General features: G+C 42.3%; 2 protein-coding genes across 3 annotated transcripts in view; one reads left to right on the top strand and one right to left on the bottom strand.

Annotated features, from left to right (window-relative positions):
• The window catches only part of mrpl11 (mitochondrial ribosomal protein L11), an 80,167-nt gene that overhangs the window by 48,598 nt on the left and 19,402 nt on the right, over window positions 1–12,167 (top strand). The window lies entirely within an intron of this gene.
• On the bottom strand, window positions 1,110–10,559 carry tmem265 (transmembrane protein 265). The gene is made up of 2 exons (XM_007555082.2): window positions 10,066–10,559; window positions 1,110–3,787 (listed from the first exon to the last, which is right to left on the bottom strand). The coding sequence occupies exon 2, from the start codon at window positions 3,783–3,785 to the stop codon at window positions 2,730–2,732; it is 1,056 nt and encodes a 351-aa protein (XP_007555144.1). The 5' UTR covers window positions 3,786–3,787; window positions 10,066–10,559; the 3' UTR covers window positions 1,110–2,729.

The following is a 12,167-nucleotide window of genomic DNA, read 5'->3' as shown; positions in this document are numbered from 1 at the left end:
AAGACTCCTTCATGTTCATAACATGCCAGTCTAATCAACACTCCTCTAAATAAAGTGTTACCCTTTTGTCTCATTTCAAACGGGATAAAATATTTGCACAGGAAGCTGGACCAAAAGGACTTGGTAAAGCTTTTTGGTTTTGCAGTTTGCATCCTAGAAGTTATAAGATCCCCTAAAATAAGATACAATTACGAAAGTGAAAGCCTGTACTTCCATCCAGCGTTCCTCCCCTCTTCTTGTGGAGGTAATAAGCCCAGAGGGGGTTCTGGAGCATTTCTGGGCCAGAAGGGAGATGCGTTCCCTTCAGTGCGTTCTGAGTCAGCCTGGAGGTTTTCTTCCAGTGGGACGAATCCAGAAACTCTTCAAAGTGAGGCGCCCAGAAGGCATCCTGATCACAGAGCCGATCTACTTCAGCTGACTCGCTCAGATCTCAGCAGCGACTGGGGAAAATAAGTATTGAACACAGGCTGCTCCCAGTAAATGTGCTCCTAACAGGCCCATTCTCATGAAAGTCACGCCAGTATGTCAGTAACCAGCCCAGTAAAACCACACAGATAGAAAAGAAGCAGCACAAGTTGGTCCAAAAAATTAGTAAAGTGGAATAAAAAATGGGAAATTAAGATTTATTCAATATATTTTTTTAAAGTGAACGATATGGACTTAAAGGTTTTATCGTGATATTTTGTTGTACTATTGTGATAACGATAAAGATTATGATTAAAAAAATGATTATTTTTAAAGTAATTATTTAACAGTGACAGTATGGTACAGCATTCATGGCACCAAAAACAGATTTAGTTCCCATTCGAAAAGCTTCATCTAAATTACATCTCTAAGCTGCACGCAGTAGCTGCATTTCATCATGTTTTTGGATTTACTAATGTTTATTGATGCTGAGAAAATAACAAAAATAACATTTTCAACCATAATGCAAGTTTTTTTTTTTTTATTTAACGTCAATAACTGAAATTTATCAAAACATTTTTAAGAATTTTCTCACGATAAATGATAAACGATACGATATGTGCCCACCTCTCGTCCCAACCTTTGCTCAAGGAGGATTTTCCTTCTTCACACTAACGGACCGTAAATCTTCACATGTCTTTTGACGACTTTTAACGTGAACTGTGATGTTCAGACCTTTCTGTAGCTTTTTAAGCGAACTATTCCAGCAGTTTTAGTTTTAATTACCAGTTATGATGATTCCTTGAATGGAATAATTGTTTTAGTTTCAGCTTCTGTTTCTTATTAGGCCCTGGCACATTTCTCCATCCGTTCTTCTTAGATTTATATGAAATCTACCAGTTAAAAATGCTGAAAAGTAGCCACACATCATAATGCTTCCACCTCCAACCTTTCATTTGTATTGTGTTTTGGGGATGATGAAGACTGATATTCTTCCTCACATTCAAATAGTTCTGACCGAATTAGGTTTTTTCTTCAGCAGTGGAGTCTTGTGCTGTGAGTGTATACAAACCCCATTGTAGTCGAGTGAATTTATCGTTTAAATGGAAACTTTGTTCGGTTTAATTCGTCTTTTGATTATTCTTCTGACTTTTGTGTCAGAAATATTGTACTAATACTTGATCATGATGAAAATTTGCTGCTTCCACTTCCAGATTACGGAATAATCTGGATTAGTGCTAACTGGCACATTCGTAAGGTTGGAAGTATGTCTTATTTTTGCAACAATAAGGTCTTAAGGGATCTCTTTACTCTGTAATGAAAAACCTTTTTATAGGCCATCAATTAAAGCTGAACTAGCTGATATAAATTTGCACTGATGGGAAGAAATCAGGATTTATTTCAGCCGTTTCTTGGCTTTCTTTGTCTTATTGCATGATGTGTTTTATTCTTATTTACTTTTTATGAATAACTTAACTATGGATTTGATAGTTTTGATTTCTTTCTAGACTCTTTGCATTTTGCATTAATTGTGTGAATTTCAAAGGCCCATTAGAAATACTTTTACCAACATGTTCTAAACTTAATTTCCCTATTGTACATTATATTACCATTGTTCTGACTAATCTTTCTACTTTTTATTCACATAAAATGAGTTGTAAATTACCTAACAAGGGAAAAATCACCTGGGTTAAACTTGACATTAAAACAATAAACCACCGTGCAGAAGGGTACAGTGGGAGTTTTCCTCATTTAGATGTTCAATCTCGCCTCTTTGGTACCGAAGGAAAAGAAAAATGAAGCATCACCTCGTCTCCGTATTAAATCTTTCTAATGTGAAATGACAGAAAATGTGTTCTGAAAGGTCACAGCACAGTTTGGTATCTAATGATCCAGTTTCTCCAAAGAACCGTAAAAATTCAACTTCATTACTTACGTATATTTAACAAGAAGTAGAAATAAGTTTAAAAATATATTTGTCAAGAGGAGAGAGGACAACAAACTGAGAGAGGTAAGGCAGTTAAGCCTCCATTATACAACAGAGAGTATTCACTAGGCTTCAACATCTCTACAATACGCTTTACAGTCTGGCAGTGCTGCTCACAGTGTTGACTCTAAAAATGCACTCCCACAAATCACAACAATGCATTTCAAGTTGCTCCCAGCGCGATGTAACGCACGAACAGACGAGCGTGCCAAATGCATTTCCACAGCTTCACGTTATCTGCTGGGAGGCGACGCCGGCTCCGGTCTGCTGCGGGGTCTGTAACGTCTCTGTGTGCGTACATACAGTATTTGCATGCATGCATGTTGGGTGTGATTCTCTACAGTTCATGGGAGATAAAAGACGGCCCCAGAGGGGTTGCCGTCGGCTCCAGGCTGACGTGGGACAGAGTGTGGCTTTGTGAGCGCGTTAGTGTGTGGAAATGAGCAGGCGGAGCTTTCCCCTGAGCCTGGCCCTCGTCCTGCTCTGAGTTCTGGCTCGGCGGCGCGGTGGAGGCTTCTGGTTCCGATCCAGCCGTGGTTCCTGCTCCTGAGGTGCCGCGCTCCTGCTTGTGTCTCTCCCAGGCTGAGCTCAGCTTCACGGCCAGCGCCAGTAAGTTTTTCCCTAGAAACACAGTCGACACGCGGGAGTCTCTGTACCACAGCATGCCGGTTCCCCGAAGAGCCAGGGTGAAGATGTTGATGGTAACCAGGCTGAGCCAGGGGTACAGAGCCTCCCGGCGGGGGCCCCTCTGCCCCGGCAGCCCGGTGGCGCCCAGCTCCGTCAGCGCCACACATGGTAGCAGCAGCAAAAGCGCGTAGCAGTAGAAGAAGACCAGGCCTTCCGCCCAGATCGGCAGCCTCTGCTCAACGACGCCTCCGGACCCGCCCTGGGCCTCCCAAAGCCCCGCCTGCAGGTCCAGAACGTCCAGGAGGTCGACGACGACCCACAGGAGCCGGCTCCGCACTTCCTGCTTCCTGCGCTGAGGAGTCATGTGATCGGCGCCGGTGAGGATGAGGAACAGGGAGGGCAGGCAGATGGACAGCAGCAGGGTCAGCGTCTTCCTGGCCAGCGGGTCGGGCGGCCGCCGCTCCTGCCTGTAGTTGTGGCAGACGAAGAAGAGCTTCAGCTGCAGCAGCGACAGGAAGAGGAACCACAGGGCGTTGGCGAAACCGCGGCGCGACGACTGCGCCTCGGAAACCACGCCGGCCGAGACGAAGCGCAGGGCGAGCAGGAAGCAGGCATCGCCCAGCAGCACCGCCACATACTGCCACACGCTGGGTCCAGACATGCCGCGAGCTCCCAGCATGCTCTGCTCCAGCAGGTAGAGGTCCACCACCGCCATCGTGCTCACCGTGACCAGGGTTGATACGCACACCTGGGGCGTGGGCACCATGCCTGGAACAGAGGCACGACAGATGGCACGTTTATGGGTGTAGCTCATTTCTTTACATCATAAAAACACAGGACGCCACACAGCCATAGTTCCCACAGGTCTGAACAGGAAGTGATCTGCGCCATCTTAATTTGACAACCCTGACCGTCCTCTTCACCAAACTCTCTTCAGTATCTTCAGTCAGAGGCTTCTTCAGATTCATAGTAATGCAGACTGCTACAAGAGATCTTTCCTGCCAACAGCCATCACTACCTGTAATAACTCTTTGAAGAATTTGAATTAAGGAGTTACAACAACATTTAATTTTCCTTTGGGATCAATGAAGTATTTTTTAATTGAATTGATTTGAAGTGCATGCGTAATGCGTAGAGGACCCATGTCTTCAAGACCAACAAAAAGAAACTAATATGTGGACACTCTTGACCAATGTGCAAGAGAAAGATATATGAACAAGATGGCTGCTGTTGGGATCGACCCGTATGAGTCGGACAAAGAAAATATGTCAGTGGGACAAGCAGCTGCCTATGTCATAGTTTACTACTTATTGAACACGAATGGAGGAGCGATGTGGCTTTAAATCTATGGATACAATCAATATTTAAACGGCTTTGTAAAGGAAGTACAAACTCTTCGTGTGAATAACAAGGTTCTGGTGACTGGCAGAGGAAGTACATGTAGTAACAAACATGTAGGCTACATGTCCGTGTTAGCTAGCAGATAAAAGCTACAGTAGCTTAGCTAGTTCTGCAGTAAGTACAACAGTAAATATCGCTGATATTTATCTTAGCCTTACACAGAGGTGAGTAGATTAACTCTACTTGAGCAGTAGTTGTGATTCAAGTTGGATAGGAACAAGGAGAGAGCAAGCTCTGCTAAGTTTGTGTCTTACTGTTGTCATAGCAACTCCATAGCAACCGCCTGCTAAAGCGGCTGTCAGTTACAAAGTTTAATGAAAGTCAGACATACATGAGAACTATTGAGAAAACAAATATTACATTTTGATGAGTGCCATCATCAAAATCATCACGTCAAATATGTTGGTGAACGTTTTATTTATTATTTAAAAGCAAATCCAAACAGGTGGGTTTTAGTCCTGATTTAAAGGAACTCAGTGTTTCAGCTGTTCTGCAGTTTTCTGGAAGTTTGTTCCAGATTTGTTGTGCATAGCAGCTGAATGCTGCTTCTCCATGTTTGGTTCTGGTTCTGGGGATAAAGAGCAGACCAGAACCAGGAGACCTGAGAGGTCTGGAAGGTTGCTATGACAACAGCAGATCTTTAATGTGTTATGGTGCTAAACCGTTCAGTGATTTAGAAACTAACAACAGTATCTTAAAGTCTCTGAACTACAAGGAGCCATTATAGAGACTTTAAAAATGGTGTGATGTGCTCCAACTTCCTGGTTTTAGTCAGAACGCCAGCAGCAGCGTTCTGGATCTGATTGATTTTTTAGGCAGACCTGTAAAGACACTGTTAAGCAATGTGAGATAAACGCATGGATGAGGTTTTCTAGATCTTGCTGAGACATTAGTCGTCTAATCCAGAAGAAATGTTCAATCGATGGAAGACTGACTTTATAACCGTCTTTATGTGTCAATAAAGTTCAGGTCGGAGTCTGTCACTATGCTCATATTTTGGGTTTGATCAATTAAGAATCCCTCTTTTTTTCGGACGCCCATTTGTTCAAATTGACTTTCAATCAGTTTTATTGTGTTTTATTTCTGCTGTTTAATATTTTCTGTGGTTTTGCATTTCATTGCTTTAAGTAAAGCATTTTGTGGTTTCCTGTTAAAGGTGCTATACAAGTTTTACTTACTTACATATCTGCCAAGCCATCTGTGTTCTAGTAAAAGTGACAAATGTGCAGCACAAGACGTGATTATTTTCCGGCATTATTTCCCAACCAACTGTAAACTACTTTGATGCCTGTTGCTATGGTTAAAGACGTTAGCTGCAGAGGAGAAGCAGCGAGCGCCCTTCATCTTTGGCCAGAACAACACACTCTGGTGACTCAAGCTGAGAAGCCTATTAAACTGTTTATTTTACATCTTTCTTCCACCGTTCTTTGAATTAAATACCCTTCATTTCCCATAAAAGACCCAAGATTGCTTCTGTTTGATTCGCAGATTTTTCCACAAGTTTCTACTTGTGTTTCTTTTTCAATGCTCTGCTCATTCATTATTAATTAATCGCATTCAGGGGGAGCTAGGTGCCCTGTCAAAGCTTTTTCTTTGCCTCAATAGTCTGCCGTGTTTATTCTCATACCGTGCTGCTAGCCTTTAATCATTCCAAATCCCCCATCTCGCTTCAGATGAATATTGATAACTTGCTATTTGTTTGGAGACGCGCTCGTCTCGTGGCTTTGTGTACACTGCCGGGGTGACTGCACGGAGACAATGCCAATGCGGCTGAACAGGGAGGGTTCATCCTGTAATTTTGCAACAGCTCATAATGTGCATCAACCACCGACGGAATAAAAAACGGCATCGATCTGCGGGAGTGAGAAATGATCATTGACTTTACAGGAGAATCGAACCGGAGTCTCTCTCTGTTGTGTTTGGTGTAAAAAAAAAGAAAAGCGCAGCAGCGCGGTTCGCTTTCTCTGTTCAGTGTCAACCCCTCAGCAGATCGATCAGCATTGTCATATGAAATCATTACCGGTTTCAGTCGTGCCCTAACAGTTGATCGAGCTGCAGATTGTCAGTCTGCCAGTGAAAAACGTGTATTGATATCTCGCTGATGGAAGACACATCGCATCCCTAACTCCAAGGCGCTCCGCCGCCTTCCTGTCCTTCCTGAGTCATTGAAGACGACAGAAGATCCCCCCGCTGGGAGGAAAAACCGAGAGTTTTACACATTGGTGCATGTGTGGATTAGGAAAGCTGTAAGTGAAAGATTAATAGGCCTTCTGGGCTGTCTGCATGGCTAATAAAGTGTTGCTGCATGATGGTGATAGTTCATAAATAAGCTCAAGGGAAGAGGAGGTGATGAAGAAGTGAAAGTGACTTCCATCCACTCGAGCGAGCCTGGCCTGAATTAATCCAAATTCATCTTTGAGATTCTGGTGGCATCACAGTATTTATGCAGAAACGTGATGGACCGGTTGTAGTCTAAAACAGAGAAATTATTATTCAAACAGCTGCTATAATAACTTAACCTCACTGATTAATACATCTATACTAAAGTTATATTTATTCATGCGGATGCGTCAGTGATGAATTAATACCTTTATTGTTACTGAGGACTGAAACTAGAAGAGATGCTTCTGCATTTTGCTGTAAAAAAGTAAAAATTAATCCACAAAAACACAAAAATGTCCTGCAGATTAGGGAAAATATCCTGAACCCTGTTGATTCTGTTTGCACCAAACAGATATGGTGTCGTTTTATACTTGAATACATTCAGAAGGTTTATGAAACTTTAATGCAACTTTAAAAAGTGACACTGAAGCCAAACAGAAAAAACTCTACTGTTTTAAACATTCAGGTTTACGGTGATGGAAACCAAAACTTTACGCGTCTTCCTGCTGGAAGATAATCCAAAACTCACTCTGCATTAAAGCAGCGTTATTTAATAGCACAATCAAGTAACTACATTAACTCCAATTGTTATAAAAACACCAAACATATCAAACACAACTTAATTGATTTTGTGAATTAATTCATTGAAATTGTCTCTTTAAGAAGCTCATACTGGTGGATGAGTGTTTAAAACTTGAGTTGCTTTTCACATTTGGTGGAAAAAAATGTCATTGTGTGACAGAAAATCACAAAACCTTTACATTGTTATAAAAAGCAGCCTCTTTGCACTCATTCTATTAGTTTATTTTGCAATGAGTATAAACTGTTGAACGTGACATCATCAGTGACTAATAGTCATTTGTTAATTAAGTGCCACTATGTAGTAGTAAAACAGAAATCCCACTGCAACTTATTGATTCAAAAGGACATCGTGCCACAAGGAAAACGAATATAAAACACGTCTGTTGCTCTAACAGTCGAGTCCTTTGCAGTCCCAAACGGATCTGGTTCTGGTCAAAATACAATGAAGGATAACCAAAACATTTTGAATTGAGGATTGAGACGTCTGTAAATGCAGTCGATGACGTGCAGGACACATAAGATTTAGGCTAAAGTTTCTGAACGTATATAAACACCTTTAACATTAGTTCCAATAACGTCTGAGATTTGATCTGGGTTTTGTGGTTGTTTTAGGTGGGTTTTACGTTTTGTTTGGGCTGAAAACTGTTGGTCAGATCTGGCAACCCTGGCCTCTGGTCGGCTTTTTAAGACATTCAACTCATAGCTTACAAATTGTAATTGTACAAATTGTTCTCTTGCTAGCTCTTTCATTTTCAAATATCCGCAAAACTTTATCAATTTTCCGCTAATGTCAAAAAAACACAATTTTTCAATTTACATCACATGTGAACAAATGTTTTCGCTTATTAAAAACATCCTGCAGCTACTTCCTGTCTTCTTCTTCATGGTTTCTCCCAGTGGTAACATCCGGTTATTGATTGTGACTCGCCTGATGTGAAGAAAGTGTTTCCATTGCAGTTTTGCCCAATAAACACCACATCATAGCAACAAAACTTTATCAAAAAACAGTTTTTTTCTAAATTGCCGTGTTTCCATTAATCCAAAGTGTCAGAAATCGTATCTATATGTTCAATGGAGACTCAGCTACTTTCAGTTTTGGAAATTTCTCCAAACTTTGTTTTTTCAGCGAGGGAAACGTCTAAAGGCTTTATGTTGTTCTATCAACCTTCCAGACCTCTCAGGTCTTCTGGTTCTGTTCTGCTCTGCATCCCCAGAACCAGAACCAGACATGGAGAACCAAACATTCAGCTTCTATAAACTTCCAGAAAACTGCAACACAGCTGAAACACTGACTTCCTCTAAATCTAGACTAAAAACCAACTGTGTAGAGTTGCTTTTGACCCATAACAACTGGAACATTGACCAACATATTTGATGTGTATTGATGATTTTAATGATGGCAGTTTGCAAAATGTAATGTTTTTTTTACTGGTTTCTCAGTCGTTCACTGAGAAACTTTGTGTTTTTATGATGTAAAGCACTTTGAACTACCTCGTTGCTGGAACGTGGCATGCAAATGTGAGTGATTATTTTGGCTCATGTTGAGGAAAAACACTCCAGTTGACCCGGATATCATTAAAAGAAGATATGAGAGATGGTATCATTAAAAATTTCAGCGATTTTGGAAGCGTAACCTATTAAAATCTTGACGTTGAAGAAGTTGGGAGTATTATAGAAGGAAATCAAAGGTTGGGCTTTTATAATGATCTGATAAATCTTACTCGGAGTGTCTGTGGGGGAGGACGGATCGGAAACATCTCATTGGATACGACACCTTTTGTCTCTCAGCGGGTTGATTATCATCCTCTGAAACCTGAATGAATTTCCTGGCGGCCGATTGAGTGGATATTGGAATTTTAAATGTGTCTTGTGTTTTCTCGGGGAACAAGCCCAGCCTGGAGGGAGGTGTGGGTGAGGAGAAGTTCACAGCCTCTGTTTGCTGCTAAGTTATTCCACCTGCACGGGCTGCGAATCCTCACCCTGGAAATCTGGAAATCTGTTTGTGTTTTCGCTCCCCTCCCATGTCTGCGCGGTGTAATTTATTCTGCTCTGACTGAGAGGCAGGGATGACAACCCTCCTGTCCAGCCGGGCTCAACGGTAATGACCAAATTCATCATTCTTGCTGTCTGGGAAGTGACACGGCTGTTGACAAGGTGAGGCAGCCCATTTCACAGTAAGCATGAGTTACCGTGCGCTCGCAGGTAGCACTAAGAACCAGTTTCATCAACCTTGTGTGTCTCTCGTGTTGCATTGTCCAAGTAATCATCCAGAAAGCAACTAAAATCTCTGACAGAGATGAAGCGAGGCTCCGGTTTCCCCACTTTCAGTCATTTTCTATTAATATCTGGTGATTCCCGAGTGGACAGAAAGAGCCATGTTGGAGCCAAGATTCATTTGTCTGCACCTGCAGTTTATCTCCATAAACACCCGTAGCTCGGCGTCCCCAAATTGCACAATTCAGCAACCACAGGTGGCTGAGGAGCATCAAGGGCATCAAGACAGCTAATAATTTAATGGAGCTCAATAAATCCTCCCTCCAGACCCAAATCAACATCAACAGATGTTTTAGAGTTACATTTCCCCCCTCATTAGCCGCCCTGCAGCTTTGAGTTTTACAACATGTTATAAAAACGGACATAATAACTGTAAATAATTTAGAAAAAAGTGAGGTTGTAGTTACCCAAACCATTCGTATTGCACTTGGGCTCAATCGTCCTGGCGTGATTTAGAAGCGCAGTCGGGTGGCCAATAAGTGGATCCCCCCTCCCTCCTTTAGTGTCGATGATGAGCCGATAAAAGTGTCACTGTCCGGGTGTTTGGCCGCTCACGCTCCGGGAGAAGCTCCACCGAGAAGCCCCGTGATGAAGGTGCTGAGGAATTAAAAACAAAAACTCGTCTCATAGTTAAAAGATTTCCCCCTCGTTTTCAGCGCAGATGTCTTTCTTCCCGGTTCGGCTCGGTTCTATACGCTCCGGGTTTGGGGGGGAGAGGGGGGGTTTCCTGCAGAGGCTCGATCTGGATCCGGATCTGCGAATGCTGTCGCCTGCCTGCAGTGTGGGGGTCTGTTAATCTTTTGACACAGCAGCGGGGGAGGAGAAAAGGCAGGAGGAGGAGGGGAGGAAGGCTGCTCCTGCTGCTCCGGCGGCTCCGGCTGTGCGGAGCGGACTGGAAGTCGCTCAGAAGTGGAGCTTCATCATCAGCAGCATCATCCTCATCTGCGTTGGAGCGGCGGAAATCTGCAAGGTGCGAGGCGAACTCCAGCACGCTGAGTTTCGGTCGTGGTGATTTGTAAGCAGGCTACGTGCTCAAAGCTCAGACCTCCCACCCTCCTTCAGTTCCTCCTCCTCCTCCTTTCTTCCTCCTCCTCTTCCTCAGCTGTGGAAAGTTCAGCAGGAATGGAGGAATATTTAAGAGCAGCGTCTTACAGTTGTGATGTTTCTAATAATTAAAGCAGGGGCGGCTCCTGCGTGAATGGGGCCCCGGGCGAGCAAACCGTGCATGTTGAGTTTTCTCATTGGAATAATAATAATAATAATTTGATTTTTGTTTTAAAATTAATACCAGATGCATTAGTTTAAAAAAGAACTCACAACTCAACTGGGATAGTAAGTTTTTTTTTATTATTATTATTTATTTTTTAGTGTTTTAAATATATGGACATTTAAATGTGTGGTATGTACATTTTATTTTATTTTTTTTTACATATTTGTTAAAACTGTCACAATGTTGTGACATTATAAAATGAGACACATAATCTGTTAAAAGATCAAGCTCCTCCTTGGGTTATTACTACTTTCAGAAGAAATCCACCGCTCCAAACTAAAAACAGCCAATAAGAGCCAGGAGTGGTTAAGCCAAATAGCCTTAGCATTTAGGCTAGCTGCAGCGTAGCAAAGAGCAAAAGGGGAATGTACAGGAGGTGGATGGCCACACGGAGGGTGATTGACAGTGCTAAGACCCGCCTCCTGGCTCTGATTGGTTGTTTCTAGTTAGCACAGGAAGAATCCAGAGAAGATCGATTTCTTCACATATATAATATTAGCCTATTCATATATATATATATTTTTAGAAGCATGTAACTAAAATATTTTAAAGAAATACGTGGGTGCAGTTCTGCTTGGCACATTGCACCCGATGCTACCCCACCCAATGCTACGCACCAGTAGTGTTTGCTACTGGTGGGTTGCAAATGCTACCAGTTGGCATTTGGGCTTAAAAACACAACCCAGCCGTTTTTTGGCAATAAGTTTATATTTTTTGGTGAGTTTAAAACGAGCCATTTCAAAAACCTCCTGATTGTTAAGTCACACTGTGCCGTTACCTAGCAACCACTGTATGTGCTGTACAATGGCAGCAGGAAAAGCTAATTGTTTGGTAGTTGACTTACCATCCAGAAATCACTTGCTGCATTCTTGTTGGTTGTGGAGGAGGCTCTACTAATGCTTTTCAAAGATGTACACTTGCGTATCTGTTGGCCGTCATTTTTATGTGTGAGTTGGGGGCGTGGCCAGGAGCAGCTTAAAGTGACAAGACGCCCTAAAAAAGCTCATTCTGAAAGGTCTTAAAGTAGACTAAAATATCATTATCTAAGAATGATTTTGTGCACAAAAATGTAATAAACATGTTTTGTGTCACCCATAGAGCTATCCTAACCTGTTCAAGGATGCATAATAGGTCACCTTTAAATGCCAGTTTCAGATTATATTTGCTTGTCTGACTTTTAATGAACTGGGCTTGTAAATAAGAGTTTCAACAAACATTATGATGCAGCTGATGGATTCC

The sequence above is a fragment of the Poecilia formosa genome, unplaced genomic scaffold, assembly GCF_000485575.1.
Source record: "Poecilia formosa unplaced genomic scaffold, Poecilia_formosa-5.1.2 Scaffold68, whole genome shotgun sequence".
NCBI classification, from domain to species: Eukaryota; Metazoa; Chordata; class Actinopteri; order Cyprinodontiformes; family Poeciliidae; genus Poecilia; species Poecilia formosa.
Note: the sequence above shows the minus strand (reverse complement) of the source record. Positions and strands in the feature narration are given on the sequence as shown.